Raw genomic sequence first — 22,500 nt, 5'->3', positions numbered from 1 at the left:
ACCATTTCGCTTGATCCAGTGCTTCAAGTAAAATATTATTTCTCTTGGTCGTTTTCATTGCATATTTAGTGTACATTGTCATCTATGAAGGTGTAGGTGCGTCTTATGAGTAATTTCTGGCAGGTAATGATATAAGGTAACCGTATGGTTTGTGGATCAGGTGAACGGAAGTTTGGACACTGCGGCCCTAATGCCAGGTTTAGACGGGGCGCCGTAGTGAGGCAATCTTCGCCATGCTGCCAGTGGGCCCTTCGCGAATCTGCTGAGAAGACTGGGCCAGGGTAGTGGGGTCAAGTGGTAGCGCAGGTGCAGCGGTTAGGTAACGAGGAACTACAGACTAGAAAGAATACACTGAACTTCAAAAATTACAGGGGGCGCTGACGACAAGGAAAATTCATAGACGAAAGGAGGGGACGAAAGAAACGACGAAGGTGCGAAAGACGAGGGAGTACTATTTGCAGAAGCAGAAGGCGCAGAGGAGGACAAATAATGGCGGCTGCTATATTCAGTAGAGGTGAGCAACTACCTGATAGTGTTCAACTGTTATTAAGCAAATAGCTGTTGGTGAGTCAATAGCAGTTTGTTTTTAGCCGTTAGTTGATACCTGGTAGCTCTTAGCTGTTAGTAAGTAGTAGTTGTTTGTTTTGCTGTTGTTAAGTAAATAGTAGGTAATCTTTAGCTCGTATTGAATAAGCTGACAGTTACTGATTAAATAGCTGGTATTTTTGTTGTTGTTAGTGTATAAATAGCTGGTAGTCTTTTGCTGTTAATGAGTAGATATCTGAGAGCTGTTGGTGAATAAATGGCTTTTCAATGGCATTGGGAAGGTTTAATACAATAAATACCCTTCCAATGGAAGATTGATATCGCAAGAATGACCAAGAATTTCCGTAAGGAAGAGATCAAATGACTTGAAAGTTCAATTCAGAATCAGCCCAGCTTGCGATTTAGAATGTTTAGCTTGTGTTACATTGTCGCAGCATGTAGGAGATATCCGATTTTGTTGTATAAAAAAGTAACTTCAGGTTTGGATTGTTTTAAAATGCCATGTCAGGTGCTTTCGATACATTTGTTTGTGATTCACGTTTATTCAGTTGGAGTTCGGTGCAGGAGAATAGCATAATGCTTTGGTACATGTATTTTATTACTCTCTCTTCCTCTTTCTTTTCCCCTCTCTGTGTGTGTGGGGAGGTAGGGTCTGTTTCTGTCTTGTCTCACGCGCACGCGCGCTCACAGTGAGAGGGAGGGAGTGAGAGAAGGAAATGGGGAGAGGGGGAGCTAGAGTTAGGAGGAGATAGAGATAATTAAACTTTCTACTTTTTCCCGCAATTTTTAGTTTTGTTTTTATACAAAGGAAACGCAGTCGCATTGCTTCCCGGATCACTCGGCGTGACTTGCACAGAGTGCAGCTTCGTGCAGGTGAAAAACAAGCGGCTGATTTACCATGGACATTTTTTTCTCAAAAATAAAAAAACAACTCTGTTACTTACTCTTTCTTTCGGGTAAATGTAATATGATGGCTTAAGGCACGAACTTCGTAAGAGCTAGGGCGATGCCATCTCCCGAAGGTTTTATCTGGTAGGTGCAGACCGTTAGCCCCAGCGGATGCTTTACCTAACCTCGTGCTGTTGAAGGAACTCGTGTACTTGTAAGCCCTTTCGCGAGATAATATTGTGTTTTTTTTTATAGTGTTTTTTCTTTTCATTTTCTCTTTAGGTAACAGCTTCGTTCTAGCTGACAGACGAATCAGTGCGCGTTTCTTTTTCTAACTTTAAATACGACTTTGTTAGCGATTTTGATTTAAGTATCAGGACGTTGTGGTTCTCATAACTGTAATGAAATCCAGTTGAGAATAGTATAACAGCAATTTATATAAATTTTCTCCAGGAATTCGAGGGACACTTGAGAGGCTTGGCACTAATCCATGGTATTCACACAGCTGATAGGAGCAGTATCACTTTATATATATTTATTTATTGCTTATTCAGACAGCTGGTAGGAGAAGCAGTATCACATATGTATGTAAAATTAATATATATGTATATATAAATACATACATATATATATATATATATATATATATATATATATATATATATATATTGTATATATGTACACACACACACACACACACACACACACACACACACACACACACACACACACACACACACACACACACACACACACACACACACACACACACACACACACACACACACACACACACACACACACACACACGTGTGTACATATATATATATATATATATATATATATATATATATATATATATATATTTATTTATTTATTTATTGCTTAGTATACTTATTAAGAGCACCAAGTAATGTTTCAAGAAATACATTTGTGAATCAATACTTGTAGCTTGTTGTGAGTTAATATATCACGCTTCAAAAGTTGGGCTCGTTGACACCGTGCAGTTTCGTAACAGATGTGTATATATAATGTTCTGAAAGTACGCATGTTCTGGCCACCCCAAAGTTCGTCTGCAAGTTATAAAAAAATAATTTAAATTTCACATCATTCAAATTACTTCAATCTTCTCATTTTCCGCCAGTGAATTAGGTTAAAATCCAGATATATATATATATATATATATATATATATATATATATATATATATATATATATATATATATATATATATGTATATATATATTTTTTCGAACCACACAACAAACGAGTGGTGGTGTGCGCCTATGATATTCACACCCTTATTAAAGTAAAAATTTGCCTTAAAGTAAATTGTGTAGGGTTTTCAATAGTATTTGTCAGTGCGTTTCTTAACATTTGATTTCGTCCCCGTTACAAATCAGAATTAATTAGTTTCTCCATGCGTATATCCTCACTCCCACTCGCATTCTGGAAACGAAACGAATGTACTCCCATTCTTAATTTCGGAAATTGGGAGAAGAAAGTTGTTTACTTAGGTAGATCAGTGATTATAACATGTGTAATGCACGTGCGTTAAGCCAAAATAAATAAGTAGATAGCTAAAACATAGAATACGATGCAATTGTGAGTCTTCGACATGTGATAAGTCTTGTTTACAAATGTGTTGGTGTGCAGTCATTTTTTTCGTGGATTGTCATGCCTTGCCGACATACAAATTACACATTGGTACATTTTGCACGGCGAGGGAGGGATAAAAAAAAAGCGAGGCTCCCAAACCACGCAGACACGGAACAAGCCAATTCCACGTTACAACCGCGACCTTGCAGCCTTGACCAGAATGACGTCATCTGAGCCACAAGCAGGAGTATGCGCGCGGGTTGACTATTAGGACTGTGCATGCAGTCTGTGTATAGGGAGGTGCGAAAACTTGTCTGAAAGCCTGTCTCATGCAGTCGTTTGTTAAATGTGGTTGATATATTCTCTGTGTGTAAACTTCGTCACACTGGCTTGCGGAAACTTTGCACCTCACCTGATAACGCCCAAAATCACAGCTTCGTTCATGCTATGTGAGATTATTTTCTCCACACAAATCCCGACATTATTTGATTGAATGGCACAGAAGTTTGATGGGGGGGGGGGGCGCACATCCTCAGAGAGACTGCGTCAACACGAACGCGGCTCCACGTGACGCTACGGTTCTGTGTAGATATATTCACACTTGCCTGTGAATCATTTCCACGGATTGTAAGCATGTACACGTGAATCTCTCTCTTTCTCTCCTTTCATTTACATATGCCAAATTTCTAAAACAAGGAAATTGCTCTTTGTTTCAGGAGCAAATTGCATTAGGAGTGGTGCCCCGGGGATACGCCTTAGCCATGCCCAAGCTGCATGTAGAGAGATCCTTGGCAGTGAGCTGGAGGGTATAAGGGCAGCTGGCACGTGGAAGACTGAGCGAGTCATCACGTCGAAGCAAGCTGTCAATATCAGTGTCCAGGGCCAGAGTGGGCAAGTTCTCAATTTCTGCGCCAATAATTATCTGGGGTTGTCTGTAAGTTCTTTTTGATTTTTGTGTCATCTCTTTTCATCTTTTATATGGGTATATTGTTAAAAACATCTATATCCTTCTCTTTTTGTATGTTTATTAGTTTGTTTTTTTTATCTTCAGACACAAGTGTAGAAACATGCATAACACCCATTATGATATTCTAAGATTAACCTTTCGTGGAAATATAAAAGCGACTGGGTGTTTTGTTTTTCATAAAAAAAATATTTAGTGTGTCATTCCATTTCAGAGTCACCCGGAGGTAGTCCAAGCTGGAAAAGAAGCTCTGGATAAATATGGTGCAGGACTATCATCCGTCCGTTTTATTTGTGGCACACAAGACATACATATGGTAAGTAGGTGGTGTGAGTAAGGTAATGCATGACTAAACAGAAAGTAACCAACAAGTGATATATTGTAGAAATTTGGTTAGGCGTGTTGTTGTTGCTATTATTATTATTATTATTTTATTTTACTCAATGTAAATGTACTAATCATGCCTCTTTTCAATGCACTTATTTTTTTGTCATGGCCATTGTGTGATTTCAGGAACTGGAGGAAAAGATTGCAAAATTTCACTGTCGTGATGATGCTATATTGTATGCTTCATGCTTTGATGCAAATGCAGGGCTATTTGAAATCCTCCTTACTCCTCAAGATGCTGTGCTTTCTGATGAATTAAACCATGCATCCATCATTGATGGTATCAGGCTGTGCAAAGCTCAGAAGCACCGATACAGACACAAGGATATGGAAGGTAAGGTTTACCTTTTTCTGCATTTCCTTGTTTTTAGTTTATCACCATGTGAAATGCATTTATTGCTGATTGTATGGAAACATTTCAGTACATTTACACCTATATTCTTTTCAGCTTATTGTAATATTAATTCTACTCTTAGATCTTGAGGCCAAGTTGCAGGAATGTAAAAGTGCTCGCATGAAACTAATTGTAACTGATGGAGTGTTCAGTATGGATGGAAATGTTGCCCCACTACCAGCCATATGTGAACTAGCAGACAGATACAATGCCATGGTCTTTATTGATGAATGCCATGCCACTGGATTTTTTGGAGCAACTGGAAGGTATGTGTTATGTTACCTGTGAGAATTATTAAGTACCCCCCCCCCCATGTCATAAATGACTCGATTGTCACTTCAGAAACAAGAATGTTGAAAATAAGGTAGACTTCTAAAGCAATAGGTAATGAGTATTTAGTAGTACTTCATTTGAAGGATTATTAAAATTGATTTTACTTCATGCTAATGATACACAACAGACAGCCTGACTCTTCTTACCATGCATCAAAAGAGGGCTATTGCTTTTCAGGGGAACAGAAGAACACTTTGGATTGGCTCCTGGTCGTGTTGACATCATCAACAGCACCCTTGGGAAAGCCTTGGGAGGAGCTGCTGGTGGATATACAACAGGTCCAAAGGAACTTGTTACTCTTCTGAGGCAGCGTGCAAGACCTTACCTGTTCTCTAACTCAATACCTCCTCCAGTTGTAGCTTGTGCAAACAAAGTTAGTGTCATTTTAAGAATATAAATTCAAAATACATACATGAATATTTATGTAGACATCAGGTTAGGTAGTTGGAGAAACTTTATACTTGCACAATTTTTCTGTAATCAATCATTTTCTTTCTTTACAGGTATTTGACCTTCTTTTAGGAAGTGCAGGATTTGCAGAAAAAGTCCAAGCTAATACAGATAGATTCCGATCACAGATGACAGAGGCTGGTTTTACTATTGCTGGGGATAATCACCCCATCTGCCCTGTCATGCTAGGAGATGCTCGATTGGCTTCACAGTTTGCTGATGCAATGCTCGGTAAGTTTTAATTTTTATAACTTGCTGCAGTATTGTGTATTATTTGATTGTGAAGGATACATACACATGATATAAAAGAGTAAGTGAAGAAAGATGTATCTAAACCTTTTTTTTTTTTTTTTCTTTTCAGCAAAAGGCATATATGTGATTGGCTTCAGTTATCCTGTAGTGCCAAAAGGCAAAGCAAGAATCAGAGTGCAGATTTCAGCATCCCATTCATTTGATGAGGTTGATTATACAGTTGAAGCCTTCAAACAAATTGGCAAGGAATTGGGTGTTATCAGCTGAATATGTCCCTGTTCTTTATCATTAATCTGATCAAAAGGGGTTAGCAACTTGTTGTTAGGTTAACTGAATAAAATGTTTATCATCAAATGCCTATCAGTAATTGAACACACTAAAAAAAAGTGTCAGTGGCCTTGCCTGCACTACAATCTCTGCTTACATCATCTTACAGACATGTAAATGATCGTCTGCAGCAGGTAAACCACTCACTCTTCTTTAATTTCACTGCCACTTTCGTCATTTGCTTTAAAATAACAAGGGAAAAATTGTAGAAACTTCTGTATGTTTGTTATTTTTTTTAAAGTTTAAGAAATGAAAATTGAAACATATCATCTACACCATTTAAAATGTAATAACTATGCACTTCAAATCTCGAGTATTATGAAATTAAATTGTCAATTTTAGTAACACAAGTTACATTTGAAAAGGATCTACATCACAAAAAAATTGTAAAAATTAGTAATAAAAAACCAAACAGGTGTGCAAAATAAAACAATACTTTCATTCAGCACTTTTACATGACTTTATTTTCAGATACAGCTTTGATACCTCTACACTAATTGTTTGGATATATCCTAGGCATTTTATGTACAGGTTATAGAGGAATGTCACTAGTGCTTTCTAGACTATTCAAAATTCTCTTATAACTGCACAAAAAGTTAAAATTCTGTATTATAAGGTATGACACCAAGTTTACAGGAAGTATAAATAAGCATTTAACCCTTAAGTGATCATAATAAAAAGAAGGAAAAAAAAAAAAAATCTAAATAAAATTCTACAAATGACTTTCCCTCCACAAAAATACTCCTGTTACCAAGAGAGGGACTTTGGCTTTTATATGAGAACAGAGAGAGGACCAGGTTCCCCTGTCTTGTATGGCTACAAGTGACTTTCTACTCCCTCTGGCTGAAAGGTGATCTCTGTAATGTGATCTAAGAGTCATATGCCCCCCGCACTTTTGAGGATGCCATTCTCCATGATTTGAACAACAAAAATTAATCTCCACTCCTTCAGTGCAATTTGTAATCACAGAATAACTCTTTAAAAATGTTTTTATTTACAAGAATCATAAGAGCAAATAGGATAGAAATTCAAGTGTACAGTTAGATACATCAAATAGACAATGCTGTTGCCAGCTAAGACTTTAATACACATCTTATTGATTTCTCTTGTGGTTAAAACAGGGATTTCATTATTTATTTATTTACTTACATATTTAGGAAAGATTTTACTCTGAGGGATCTCTTTAAACAAAATAAATAATAAATGATAAATACACATACCAACTACTAAGCTTCTTAATAGTAAACAAGAGAATAAGGATGATTTTGAAGACAAAAAAAAAAAAAATGATAATAATGATAATAAATAATAATAATGATGATGATAATAATAATAATAATAATAATAATAATAATAATAATAATAATAATAATAATAATAATAATAATAATAATAATAATAATAATAATATAGTAGTAACTCATAATTCATAAACAACAGAAAATATGGAAAAAAAAAATCTACAAAAGAAAATACATATAAACATAAATGCAGATTTAATCATCATTTATATGTCATTAAAATAGTGGAATGAGCTAACTGACCAATTCTCAAGGGCCTTCATGAACATTCCTTTTACAATTCACAATGAAATATACTGATCAACATCTTTTGCACTGTGAAGTCAAGGGAAAATTAGAACCTTTCAAGATATTTAGGCTAACAATGAGAAAAAGAGTCCATTTAAACCTCATATGCACCTGTTTATTTAATCATTCTTTCTGTGTCTCCCTCTCTCTTTCATACACACACACACACACACACACACACACACACACACACACACACACACACACACACACACACACACACACACACACACACACACACACACACACACACACACACACACACACACACACACACACACACACACACACACACACTCTCTCTCTCTCTCTCTCTCTCTCTCACTCCATTTGTTCTGCTCACTCAGCTAACTCATCCACTCTCCCACTAATTCATTTCTACTTACAAAAAGATCAGGAAGAATAATAACTTTTCAAAATTTTAACAATAGTATCATCCTTTTGTAATTTTTCCTATGGCTGTTTTCCTCTTCTAGTCCTTAACCCTCCAACTTTTCACATCTTGGCAGTTTCACCCCATGAGACAAGTAAATGAGGTTCTGCATACATATTTCAGCCATATGCACACTTTTCTCCATTTTTCTTTCTCACTATCTCTAGTCTACTGCCTGGATCTTTCCCAAAGCCTAGTGTATCCTCTTCTGTATCACCAACCCTGATCAACTAAATATTTAAGTTTAGAAATCAATTCTCAAGTTTGAAAGCAAAAGAAAAAAGAATTTTGTACACTGTTTTGCTTACATGTACTTTTTATTTTTTATCTTTTTTATATATATAACTTTATCAATCTGCAAGTATAGTACTTGCTTGTTTACAAAATATGACCATGCAGTGGTAATACAAATGGTCTTTTTTAAATTTTCGTTTTGGTAAATATTTTTTGTATGACAGGACGGGCACATACAAGACGACTTTGAGTACTATCTAATAATGATACACAGGGCCAAATCCTTAAACAGCCTTATATAGCAGCAATAGAAAAAACAGAGAAAAAAAAAAAAAAAGAGAAAATGAAATCAACATCTAAACCAATACCTTAAAAGCAATCTCAATAAAAATATATATCCATGATATCGATTGCTTTCAGTTGTTTAAGAATTCAGGTTTGTCTGAGCATAATCACGCTACAGAGGGGGGATAGCTTCCTAAGATCATTAGCTTATCACAGGTTTCTAGACTTATTTTAAATTATCCTACAATGACTTCAAAACTCTCATAATATTTCCAACATAAGTTATCAACATCTTAAAGTATCATGATCTACATTTTGATCATTCAAGATTGTTGGTGATGTCTCCTTAATATACATAAAATATAATTATATAATACTTACCATCTACTGTGAACATCAATTATTTATGCAAAAGAATCTAATATCCATTATACAATGTCTAGTCTTCATAACATTCATGAGACTAGGGCAAATGCTCTTAAATAGATACAGTAAGATAAAGAAAGCTGACAGAAGAGACAAAATCATTCACTTTATCAACACAGTATGTGTGTCAAATCTTGATTACCCTTCTATTATCCATTCATATTAAAGGTTATCTGAATTTCTAAATATCTGATATTATTCAGCTACTGAACTATGGAAATTCAAAGACTCTTAACCTGACTACAGACCAGTAATCACTTTCCAGCCTACTAAATATGGCATCAAATTCTTTTATCAAATCCTCAAAATTCAGTATTTAGGATACAGAAGGATAACATAAAACTGAAGATATTGAAACCAAATTCGATTTGACTGGCAAGTGTGACCCTGAAGGGATATTATTATAAAAGTTTCACAAGTCATGTTACTAAACTGCAAGTTCTGTAAAAGAAAAGAAGAAAAATCCTGGAATTTGTTAAAACTATGTAGAAAAAAAGAGTAAGGTAACAAGTATTTGGGACTCTCAAGATCACCAATTCCTTGACAAACAAGTTCAGATTGTCAGTATATGATCCCAAGCCAAAGGTTCATTCATACACTACAATGCATGCAATGATGGTCACTAGAAGTGTGTATATATCTAGTCTATCTTCCTTCTCCCGACCACCTGAAAAGAATTTGTAACAGACAAACAAGGGTAGACAACACATACATTTTACCAAATTTCATCAAATTTATAGAGGTCCCTCAATGAGACTGATCTTCATGGAACAATAGTAGACAGTTCGATAAAAGAGGATTAGGGACACCAGGAAGGCCACTGCAATAAGAGAAAGGAGAGAAAATCAGTAACTTACATTAGTTCACAAATTAAAGTTATTTGTACTACATTTCAAATATAACAATTTTGTTTTACAATGAAAAAAATAACTCACTCACCAATATATGCAACATAGATGCCAGGATAACTAGCTGTGTAACTGAGAGTTGTGACAGTAAGAGCAATTCCTATGCCCAAGAAAACCAGGGCGAAGACTACAAATACAATCCCTCGGCATCGTGCAAATTCTGGCCCAACCGATGAACTGCCAAGAAGATATTGAAGTTAAAGTGAGTATTTTTCAAACACCATTTCAACAGCATAAATATGGCTGACAGAGCACTTTCAAGAAGATAATGAATAAATAATTATCAATATGAGATATACCAGCTTAACCAGACTTTTACAGTAAATGCATATACTTACACTTTCCTACAATGTGGACATCTAGCAAGGGCATTGTTAAGAGTGTTAAACTGCAAAAGAAAAGAAAAGAAAAAAAAAGTTAATTTACCTTTTGGAAAATTAAAAGGACAATGAAAAGTATAGATGGAAAAGGTATAAATTATAGGACACAAATGAGAAGATTATGACACATTATGCAAAGAAATGAAGTGAACAACAGTTAAGACCAAAGCAAGGAGACAGAGGAGCAGAAGGAAGAGAGGAGGAGAAAGTGGGATGGTAAAAAAAATAAAAAAAAAAATAAAAAAAAAAATAAAAAAAATATATAAATAAATAAAAGAAATAAGAGAGAGAAGCAAACAGGATATAAGATGGAGTAAGCAAGAAAAGAAAGGCGATATAAAAGAAAAAAATAATGATGGGTGAAAGCACTTGACCATTCTCCAAACAAATATATGCAAAATATATTAAGCTAATTCAGAATAAGCTAATGAAATCAACAGTCATTTAAACTAAGGAAATATATATGAAATATCTTACAAGTATACCTTTAACCTTCACTTTAAATGAATTTACATGTCCCTAAAAATTCATACTTATGTAATAGGGAATGCCATACATCACATGAGCTGGCCTTGTAGATATTACACAACCTTAGAATCCCCTAAACATGAATAAAACTAGGCTTCATGACGGAAGACAATAATCCTTACAATGAAAGTGTCATGGCAGTGCGCACATGTGACGCGGCACATTCCCGGCACATTGGGCAGAGACGGGTTGACAGGAGAGGGTGACAAATTGATGATCCTCTTGCAATTGGGCCGGGGACAAGCTATCCGCTGGGAGGAGCTCTTACAAATCAGGAGACAATTACATGGGCAGCGGACATACTTCTTGCCTGGAGGAGCATTCTTTATGGGCTGCAAAGTGGATTTGAAAAAGGACATGTTAGTAACAAAGAAACCAGAACATATTAGCCTACTCCATAAAGTTGTTCAAACACAACACTCCTAGCTTTACCCCTGCATCACCTTATCTCTTAATGAAAGGACATACTACAGTAGCGCTTACTGTGGCTTCGTTGCATTGAGTGCACTTGACTACATGCTGGTCGACTTTCCCAGAAATGTCAATCATTGCTTGACAGACGCGACAAGTGACCATGGGGACCCCCGATGATGAGGGGGTGTATGGAGGTGGTAGTTCATCTGGACCAACTGGTGACACCAAAGTGCCTTCACTACTTCCTGTTGTAGAGGAAGAAAGGGTTGCTCTGGTAAGTGAATCCGTTCATGAACTAACAACATAAAATAATAAGGAGTGTGTGTGTGTGTGTGTGTGTGTGTGTGTGTGTGTGTGTGTGTGTGTGTGTGTGTGTGTGTGTGTGTGTGTGTGTGTGTGTGTGTGTGTGTATGTATGTATGTTTGTATGTATGTATGTGTGTGTGTATGTATGTATGTGTGTGTGTATGTATGTATGTATGTATGTATGTATGTATGTGTGTATGTGTGTGTGTATGTGTGTGTGTGTGTATGTTGTGTGTGTGTGTATGTTGTGTGTGTGTGTTTGATGTGTGTGTGTGTGTGTGTGTGTGTGTGCGCGCGCACGTGTGTGTGTGTATGTGTGTGTGTGTGTGTGTGTGTGTGTGTGTGTGTGTGTGTGTGTGTGTGTGTGTGCATGTATGTATGTATGTATGTGTGTGTATATATGTGTAATGAACCAATATCCACAATGCACCAAGCTATATTTTCCCTACCGTCAATGGTACCATAACCATATACTCCACAATGGGTTGAGAATGGGGATATCAGCAGTTATTATCAAGTTGGTATGGGAGTAAAAAATAAATAAATAAATAAATAAAAAGCCAACAAACTCAATTTCAAACTATTACATTATCTTTAGTGATCTATACAAAGTAGTTTTAAAACTTGGCTGTCACAATAAGCATGTATTTTTAAAACCATAATCACAATATAATGAAAATATTTGGACATACAAAACTCTTTTTTCATGACAGCTTTCCGAAGTACAAAAAAAAACAGGGGAAATACATATACCAATATCAGATAAAAGAAGTGTTAAAACCACAGAGTCAGTGAGCCTATTGCATTGTAAGACACTCACAAGCTATATAAGTATGTTTGTGTTACACCATGTAAGGTTTCCAGTAGGTCTCTCTCTCTTATGAGGTAATACCCTTGTGTCTGAAAATGTAATAAGAAAAGCTGCATGCTGGAACAATACCTTAGACTAAGATATCTCCTGATGTAATACATCTGACTTTTAAGATGCAAAGCCTCCTTACTATACAACCTAGATTTCTCAACATGTGCCACAGAGAGTCATGTATCTGGAACACATATGTTATTCTTTTGAAGTTCTGCCACACTATGACCAAATATTCCTGGAAAGGATTTTCCCCTTTCCTCTGTGAATGTTATCAATCACAGAAAAGGTTATATATAAACTAGAATGATGGGATAAAGTTAATTACTGTCATTTCCGACAATCTTCTATACTAAAAATTTTAAATATGAGTCAAGCATTCTGTCAACACAAGAGAACTGTTCATTAAATGGATAAAAGTTGTTTCAAGGGTCACTTGATTCATCACAATGTGGTGATGTCCGAACATGTCACAGTACACCATCCCCTAATGCCAGATGACATTCTATCACATCTTGCTCAGTCAAGCTTATTCTTAGTTGTGCATGCTAAACAGTGGTTCACTTATTTGGCCATGGACACTGAGGAGAAAAAGCCTCTCAAAAGTAGGCTTAACCCAATGGCCCTGGGTTTATGCACCTTCCACTGTACTCTCTTGTGAATTATGCTGCACAAAGATGGCTCCACAAGTGCTAGGCCTGCAAAAAGTCAATTAGTAGGCCCTATTGACTACACCTGATTTCCCTATTTATTGAATTTATCAGTTTTTTTTCTAATGCTGTTAATATTAATATATATAATATATAATATATAATATATATAAAAGAAAAGAAAAGAAGAAGAAGAAGAAAAAAAAACACTATGTTATGGCCTGCTATATAAGACTTCTTTGGAAAGGAGACTAAAAAGGGACCTTATGGCAACTTCTGAAGGGCTGTTTTTGAACCATGTCCACTGGACATGGTATAGGCTGTTGTAACATGACAAGGGCCTGGTTTGCTATGACATGATTAACCTATGAGCATCAGTACAGGTATTGCTCACCAACTTTTATTTTGTGAAATTTGATTGCACACCAAAGAGTCAATCAGCAAGCCCTACACTGACTTCACCTGATTTCCCTATTCACTGAATTTCAGAAAAAAAAACTATTTCTCTTTCTCTAATGCTATTAACCCAATGACTGTGGATGGCATGATGTACATGACATGTCCACTGAAATTTTTGTTTATGAATTGTGTTTACAGAAAGATGGCTTAAGTCACAAAGGAGTTAACTATTAGTCCAACCTTTTGGGTTAATATCAATACTGTTATACCTATTATTGCTTTTATGATTACTATAACATTATGAACACAGTATCACCAGGCATGACTTATATGTGCATGTCATGCCCACTGTGAGTGTGCATTATCAATGTCTTTACACAAGTACTTAGTCACGAAGAGTCAATTACTGGTACTCTCTATCTCACATGTTTATCCTTTTCCTTGATTTTACAAATATTTTCTTTTATCTTAAATTGATATCAGTAATGTTAATATTACAATGATTATAATGTGTATGTTAATAATAACAGCACTGATATTGATGGCATTACTAATATTATTATTATAAAAAAATGATAATAATAAAAAAATAATACTAATAATAATAATAATAAAAAAAAGGTGAAATCAGGTAAGATCACGAGGTCTACTGACTCGCTCCTTGGTGGGTGTGCACTTGTGGAGCCATCTATGTGTAGAGAAATTTCACAAAAAAGGTGACCACATTTTCCCAGCAGCACTGAGTTAACAATAATATTAGTAATACCATAAAAAAATTCTTTTGAAAATCACGGAAATGAGTATACTGGTGAGATAGACAGGACTAGTATCTGATTCCCAGGTGACTTAAGCACTAGTGAAGCTACCTATCTGTAAACAATTCTTAAACTCACAGTGGGAAAGCCATAAATGTACATACCATCATCCCAGAGGCAATGAACTCAACATTATATGGTTAGATTGGGTAATAAAAAAATCTAATGTTATAATTTTTCACTTTTTCTTAAGAGTTTAACCCATAAACTGCCCTAGACATCTTAAGATGCTGTGAGACTAACTGTGCCAGAAATTTTAAGGTGACATGTTATGACGTGCATTTCAAATATTTCTGCCAAGCCAGGCTAAAATCCCATGATCCTCAAGTGACCATCTCATCCTTCTTTCACTGACACCTTACCCCCCCAACCATACTCTCAGCTCCACCAGTCACTGCCCCCTATGCTGGAAAACACCCTCCACACCAAAAACTTGGAAAATAATTCTGTACTGTGGCTACGAAGGCAGAACATACAATGAAAACAAGGACAAGAAAACTTCAGCTGTGCAAGGACTTTGGGCAACAGCATAAGCGTAAGTAGACTACAGAAATTACTGGGACTAGGGTAAAATTGAAGATCAAAATCTCCTTCAAAAGCTACTCTTAACACTAACAATGCTGCTTATGTGATTAAAAAGACAGTCTAACACATTTTTAATGTTTTTCATAACTTGCTTAATTGAATTTATCAGTGAAACTTTTTTTCATGTAACATTATCTTTTACACCATCGCATACATAGATGTGAGACTAGCAGCCATATGCTTAAACAAAATGTGGACATCATAAAAACACTTCCTACCACATTGGTTTCCTTAGACAGTTCTGATTCCACAACTGAGCAATAAGACAATGGTGTTAATGATATTTGTGGCTCTATATCATTGAAACTACATGGGACATACTAAAACATTAGGAATGCAAAAATTAACTCAATGCCGCCTGGCATGGCATGTACTTACATACCATGCACACTGTGAGTTTACTTTTTTAATTGTTTTTACACATAGATGGCTACGCTTGTACCAAGGCACCAATGAGCCAATTATGAGTACTGCCTGTCTTGCACATTTACCCTTTTTCTTGATTTACAAAAAAATTATGTTCTCATTTTCCTGTTACTAATGTTTAAAACATTATAGTATAGTATTCGTTATTCATACCATAAGTAAAAAGAACGTGTTACCCACCCGTGCAAGGAAGGGGGAAATCAGGTAAGGTCACACGGTCTACTAATTGACTCCTTTGTGTCTAAGCACTAGCAGAGCCATCTGAGTTCAGAGACATTAAAAAACATAATTTTCCCAGCAGCACTGGCAAATTCTTAGGATATAATGAAGGATGAAATAGCTTAAATATGTGTATTTATATGTACTCATCTATATATAAAACACACACACACACACACACACACACACACACACACACACACACACACACACACACACACACACACACGCACACACACACACGCACACACACACACACACACACACACGCACACACACGTGTATGGGGGGATGATAAGTAGTGGATGAAGGATACAATGCTATAAAAGTCCGGAATAAATGCCGTGAATAAGTACATTTGTTAATGCACTAGAGTACCAACAATTGGGGCAGTGGGTGAAATAGACTATGCAAGGTGCATACTGATCTGACTATTTGTTTGGAACAGACTTGCAAAAATGAAGAGTCAAGGCCCCTGAAATGCATAGTAAATAGTAAACAACTCAGTACAATAATAATAACAATAAGCAATATTTTGTTATTTATGTCATGGTCTGATTTTTTCATAATATTAAATTTTTTTGTAATACAACCTGTGCTGCCATTTTCAGCAGGCAGAAATAGGATCTTGTGCATGGAAATAATTATGACTCGTGGAACATACATTCCACACTTGTTTATCCATGAAAACAATAGAAAAATCTCTTCCTGAATGTCTACAGAGTCTATTTACCCTCCAAGATTTTTGTACACTTGTGCTGAGTCATTCCCATCACCCTAGCCTTCACCTGAAATTCTCATGATATCAAGTTACCCTCACCCTGATCCTCGGCCAAATTTTCCAATATTCATGCCTGCCGCCCCTAAAGCAAATTTTTTTTCCTGCAGTGATCTAGATTGTTGGGGTAAAAACAATAATAATAATAATGAACTATGGTTCCAGTATACACAAATGTTCTGGACAGAACATTCTGCCACACACTCATCCACAGTTTTTCCTGAACTAAGTCTTCAAGACACCTATGACAATCTTGCAAATTCTTAAATTGTAAAACTAACAAATTGTAAAAAAGAAAAAGATTGTAACTGGTAATCTGACCTGAACAGGATTGCCCATATTCTCAAAGTACTGCTTACCAACTGGCCATGCTTTGATTTATAAGTAATTTTATTTGTTCGTTAGAATTGTGTGGAAACTTATGCTGTAGTTGTGATGTAGTTTAATCAGAAACAGTCTTCCACAAATCAACCATAAACTAAATCTAATGTTTTTCACAGGAAGAAGACTTAAAAATACAAATTCTTGATAGTCAGTGTGACAATATAAATAATATGAATAATGATTCATTATCAAATTATCATCAAATAATCACTGGTACAAATCTGAGCAACCCATTTTGAACAAGACTGTAGCAAGAGATGCTACTTCACACTCCCACAAAACAAAAACACCTCAGCCATGTATATTTTGGTAGGTAGAGCTTGGACTGGTTGCTTATTTGGTAGCAGTTTGCCAGGGAGGTCTATAAACTCTATCTTTCCGAAATATTTGTGGTGGAGACATGGATTTGCACCCATTCCTAAGCAACAATGGGCTTGTCCTTATAAATTATGTTTCATAACAATTTACTGTTGTGAACAGCAGACTGGTCAACATTTGTGAAATCATTTTTCACAAGTTGTAATTCGTCAGTATCACAATGCCTTTATTCCATTCAAATACATTAAATATGCAAGGTGAGAAGAAAAACTGCTACTCACTGTATATTAGGTAAAAAATATCAAGCATAGAAATAACTGTTGCTTGCAGTAAAACTGACAAACATACCCAAACTAGTGAAAAACAAACAAAAATTGGGATACTAAAAACACACACACACACACACATTCATGTATACCACCAACAATAATATTCACTTCTAGGAATTCAGTTATCAAGATTGAGCATCACAACAACAAAAGAATCTGTATGAGGTTAAGATAGGTTTTTCATTTTCCCACTACAAACTTATGCCATCTATGGGTTGATATATTCAATGTTAACATATCACAACAGGAAACTACAAACCCTGTCAGACTAACTACCTTTCCACGAATCACCCAATATATGCTAACCATAGAGCAAAAATGTTCTATGATGGCACTCACAGTAACTCACAAGTCGGTAACGAGTGTAGGTTTCAGGAAGCATACAGACCAATAACGGGTATAGGTACTCTGTCCCTGATTACTCTATTTACCATGTTTTCAGCTGAGAACAGAGGAGGAAAAGGAGAAAAGGAAGGAGAAGGAAGGGCAGAGAGAGGGAGAAAGGAAGAGAGGCAGGGGGGAGAAAGGGGCAGAGGGAGCAAGGGAGAAGGGGGGTTAGGGGGAGAAAGGGGAGGAGGGGGAGAAAAGGGAGGAGGGGGGAGGAAGGGGAGGAGGGGAGTGGAAGGGGAGGAGGGGAGGGGGAGAATAAGGGAGGAGGGGTAAGGGGAGATAAGGGAGGAGGGGTAGGGGGAGAAAGGGGAGGAGGAGGGGTAGGGGGAGATAAGGGAGGAGGGGTAGGGGGAGAAAGGGGAGGAGGAGGGGTAGGGGGAGATAGGGGAGGAGGAGGCGTAGGGGGAGATAGGGGAGGAGGGGTAGGGGGAGAAAGGGGAGGAGGGGTAAGGGGAGATAAGGGAGGAGGGGTAGGGGGAGAAAGGGGAGGAGGAGGGGTAGGAGGAGATAGGGGAGGAGGGGAGGGGGAGAACTGAGGGGAAAGAGGGGTAGGGGGAGAAAGGGAGGAGGGGTAAGGGGAGATAAGGGAGGAGGGGTAGGGGGAGAAAGGGGAGGAGGAGGGGTAGGAGAGGGATAGGGGAGGAGGAGGGGTAGGGGAGGGTGGGGAGGAGGAGGGGTAGGGGGAGGGATAGGGGAGGAGGAGGGGTAGGGGGAGAAAGGGGAGGAGGAGGCATAGGGGGAGATAGGGGAGGAGGGGTAGGGGGAGAAAGGGGAGGAGGAGGGGTAGGGGGAGATAGGGGAGGAGGAGGGGTAGGGGGAGAAAGGGGAGGAGGAGGGGTAGGGGGAGAAAGGGGAGGAGGAGGGGTAGGGGGAGATAAGGGAGGAGGGGTAGGGGGAGAAAGCGGAGGAGGAGGGGTAGGGGAGAAAGGGGAGGAGGAGGCATAGGGGGAGATAGGGGAGGAGGGGTAGGGGGAGAAAGGGGAGGAGGAGGGGTAGGGGGAGATAGGGGAGGAGGAGGGGTAGGGGGAGATAGGGGAGGAGGAGGGAGGGGAGAAAGGGGAGAAAGGGATGGAGGACAAGGGGGGGAGAAGGGAGAAAGGGGATGGGAGGGAAGATGAGAGAGTGAGAGAGAGGGAGGGAGGGAGGCAGGGAGAGAGAGAGTCTGATCTCCAGCTGAATCCTGCAATAAAACCTAGACACTGGTAAAAGTCTGGGGCTGAGACTACAATTACTATTTCCTTTACAGATAATGTTTAATTACAGTTAATTTCTAAAATCCAAGGGGATTCATCAAATGAGCAAAGGTTCAAATATTGGTGGGCTGTTTCCCTGCATTTCTTGTTTCTATCAATGGGAGGTGGACACTGGTACTGTTTGCCAAGTTTCTGACAGCTACACACAACAAACCTACCCTCATTTCCCCATTCCACTGAACCCCTTTGTCTCACTGAACAAAGCATATACACACTTTGTGGCAAGTAAATAAATGCTGTAAGTATGTGTATATATATATATATATATATATATATATATATATATATATATATATATATATATATATATATATATATATATATATATATATATATATATATATATATATAAATCATAGCGTATGACATGTACACCCACCTATGAAAACCTCCCACACCATTTGTACCCTCAGTCAACTTCAAGTTTTCATAAAACATCTTGCATTGACCTCTCCTCTTTATGTGAACAAACACAGTAAAAAAAAAAAAAAGTCTTGGATTGTATAGCATTATATCATCCCCCCCTCACAAACAACCTCAAAAGCCTTGTACTTCCATCTCTCTGTCTCTCTACATCTCCATTCCCTACTGCAATTTTTTTTTTCTTTCTTTCTTTCTTTGACACCACTGTTTGATAACTTTGACATACCAATACCAAGTACACTTTCTACAAACATCAAATATCAAAATTAGCCTTCATATAAGATGAAAATTTGATACTTTTTTAAAGCTGAGCAGCAAGAAAAGACCAAGGAATTTGAGCTCTTTTGGAGTTAATAAGCAACAATAACATAGAACAAAACTAAGATTAAACAGTAGTCTTACAAAAAAAAATCCACCAAATAATCTGGCAAGACGGAGCACAGACTTGTCAAAGAGATCTATAAGCTCTATCTTGCTTCACAATTATATGGTGTATTTTTTTCTTTGCTAGACCACTGGCAGTGTGGAGGCCATGCTTATTTGGGTATAGTCAGTTGTAGACATATGTATGTCTTCTAAACATTTACAATACACAATCAAAGTTTTTTTTTTTTTTTTTTTTTGGGGGGGGGGGAATAAATAAATGAATACATATGCATTAAAATTCTTTAAACTCCAATAGCACCTACCTAAGATTAAAGCCCTACCCTTGACATGGCCTCCTGGTTTATAACAAAGGCCAACAAATCTCTACCAGATACGTTCAAGCAAGATATTCCTTGAAGTGGTTCCTAATTTTGATAGCAAATTACTAGGCCAGTCTTCAAGTTCTGTCTTGCTAGAATGTACATGCTGGAGGTTTGTTTTTTGTTTTTGTTGTGCTGAAGGCACAAAGGCCATGATGAGGGTGAGTCACTGAGTATAAGAACTAAAAGGAGATTGTGGGTTAATGTTCAGTTTCTGCAGATTATTTTCTATAGTTCATTGGATTATATTTTATGGTATAGATACACTAAGCTAGGGCAAATTGCAGATGGTATTCTTGTAGAAGACTAAAAGCAGTCACTGGTACAAGAATTAATCTGGTAAGGCCACTTGGCACTCCCAAGTTTCAGTTCTATCTTGCCGTGTATACCAAGGTGAAGACGATGTTTGCTGGGGGTGTTGGGGCAGAGCCCCCCATTAACCCTCCCTTGGGCCATGCCTGATGGACATGCCTAGTCACTTCAACTTAGATTGTTGAATAAATACTGTGATCTGGAGTTGGGGACATAGTTTCTGGCGAGCTTATCTGTAATGCAGAGAATTACTCTTCATAGTATTGTTCCATGTATTCCATATGGGCAGTTTTTCTTTTTCTCTATACAGTCCTCACTTCATGATTTATGCACATGTATATGAATATATACATGTTGAATCTAAAGCTGTTATATATCAATATATAAATGCCTACAAGCATTTTAGCTTACCACAGTTATTCACATAAACACACATGATACACGGCCATAAACCTCAACATATACCATATGTATGTTTGTGTGTATATACAAGCATATATAATCTACATACATCTGCATATATATACATACTAAACTAAACATAAACACAACTAAACACTCACATACACAGACACACCCTCTACTTCATATCACTGCATAACTACAATAGTTTAAAAAAATGACATCACTAGAATGCCTTATCAGCTTTTGTTTCTTTAACCACATGGTGCCAAGGAAAATACATAAAAAATGGGGAAAATGCTGTGCTATTTTTCTTTTGTCTGTTTGTTTGTTTGCTGTTTGTGAAATGTCTCTGCACATAGATGGCACTGCTAGTGCTTAGCCACAAAGGAGTCAATTAGTAGACCTTGTGACCTTACCTGATTTCAACTTTCCTTGAATTGGCGGGAAAAATGTATCTTTTACTAATGTTATAAATATCAAAGGTGTTAATTTTATTATAGACATTATAATTACTATAATGTTATAAACATTAGTAAAAGCAAAATATGATAACGTAAAATATTTTCGTAAATCAAGGAAAAGGGTAAATGGGTGAGACAGGCAGTACTCGTAACTGGCTCACTGGTGACTTAGTATGAGTGTAGCCATTTGTGTAAAAACAATTAATTAAGTAAACTCACAGTGGGCATATATGCCATGCCTGTCAGCAATGGGCTGGCTACTTCTCTTGCATAATATGACCATTGACAACAAAAACATTCCATTTTCATTAATGGTATTTATCATACATCTGTGCAAATTCTTATGTCAATGTACTTGCAGTGAAGAGACTCTGCATAATATTTCTGATAAGCTTGCATGTGTGTGTGCATATCTCAGTAATTGTGTAAGTATGAGTATGAGTACATTTGAGTGAATGTGATAGTGTGTGTGTATTAGTGCAAGTGTGTCTCTTAGTGTGAGTGTGTGTATTGGTGTGTGTGTGTGTGTGTGTGTGTGTGTGTGTGTGTGTGTGTGTGTGTGTGTGTGTGTGTGTGTGTGCATTAGTGTGAGTGTGTGCATTAGTGTGAGTGTGTGCATTAGTGTGAGTGTGTGTATTAGTGTGAGTGTGTGTATTAGTGTGAGTGTGTGTATTAGTGTGAGTGTGTGTATTAGAGTGTGAGTGTTTGTATTAGTATGAGTGTGTGTGTGCATTAGTGTGAGTTTATTAGTGTGTGTGTATCAGTGTTAGTATGTACTGATGTGTGTGTGTGACTCAGTGGGTGTATGAGTGAGTCAGTAGGTGTGTGAGTGAGTCAGTGAGTATGTGTGTGTGTGTGTGTGTGTGTATGTGTTTGTGTGCACCTGAGTATACATGCCTGAGTGTGTGTGCATGTCCCTGTGTGAGTGTGCCTGTGAGTGTGCCTGTGAGTGAGTGAGTGAGTGAGTGAGTGAGTGAGTGAGTGAGTGAGTGAGTGAGTGAGTGAGTGAGTGAGTGAGTGAGAGTGAGTGCATGTCTGGGAATGAATGAGTGTGTGTAGGATGGAGAGAGAGTGGGAGTGAATGAATAAGAAAGGAAGTATGG

The 22,500-nt window shown here is 37.3% G+C and overlaps 2 protein-coding genes across 2 annotated transcripts in view; one reads left to right on the top strand and one right to left on the bottom strand.

Annotated features, from left to right (window-relative positions):
* The window catches only part of LOC119576373 (2-amino-3-ketobutyrate coenzyme A ligase, mitochondrial-like), a 25,393-nt gene extending 18,569 nt beyond the window's left edge, over positions 1 to 6,824 (top strand). The window contains exons 6-12 of the mRNA XM_037924031.1: positions 3,750 to 3,967; positions 4,212 to 4,313; positions 4,511 to 4,718; positions 4,861 to 5,044; positions 5,289 to 5,484; positions 5,615 to 5,792; positions 5,923 to 6,824. Of these exons, the coding sequence (XP_037779959.1) occupies positions 3,750 to 3,967; positions 4,212 to 4,313; positions 4,511 to 4,718; positions 4,861 to 5,044; positions 5,289 to 5,484; positions 5,615 to 5,792; positions 5,923 to 6,080 (1,244 nt within the window). The 3' untranslated portion in view covers positions 6,081 to 6,824. The remainder of the gene's footprint in view (positions 1 to 3,749; positions 3,968 to 4,211; positions 4,314 to 4,510; positions 4,719 to 4,860; positions 5,045 to 5,288; positions 5,485 to 5,614; positions 5,793 to 5,922) is intronic.
* Positions 6,825 to 8,312: 1,488 nt separating this feature from the next.
* Positions 8,313 to 22,500, bottom strand: part of LOC119576374 (type 2 phosphatidylinositol 4,5-bisphosphate 4-phosphatase-like) — a 15,609-nt gene continuing 1,421 nt past the window's right edge. The window contains exons 2-6 of the mRNA XM_037924032.1: positions 11,407 to 11,582; positions 11,046 to 11,255; positions 10,354 to 10,403; positions 10,047 to 10,192; positions 8,313 to 9,927 (exon numbers count right to left, since the gene is read on the bottom strand). Coding sequence (XP_037779960.1) covers positions 9,842 to 9,927; positions 10,047 to 10,192; positions 10,354 to 10,403; positions 11,046 to 11,255; positions 11,407 to 11,582 — 668 coding nt within the window. The 3' untranslated portion in view covers positions 8,313 to 9,841. The remainder of the gene's footprint in view (positions 9,928 to 10,046; positions 10,193 to 10,353; positions 10,404 to 11,045; positions 11,256 to 11,406; positions 11,583 to 22,500) is intronic.

Source organism: Penaeus monodon, chromosome 8 (genome assembly GCF_015228065.2).
Source record: "Penaeus monodon isolate SGIC_2016 chromosome 8, NSTDA_Pmon_1, whole genome shotgun sequence".
In the NCBI taxonomy this organism is placed as follows: domain Eukaryota; kingdom Metazoa; phylum Arthropoda; class Malacostraca; order Decapoda; family Penaeidae; genus Penaeus; species Penaeus monodon.
This window is presented reverse-complemented; position numbering and strand designations above follow the sequence as displayed.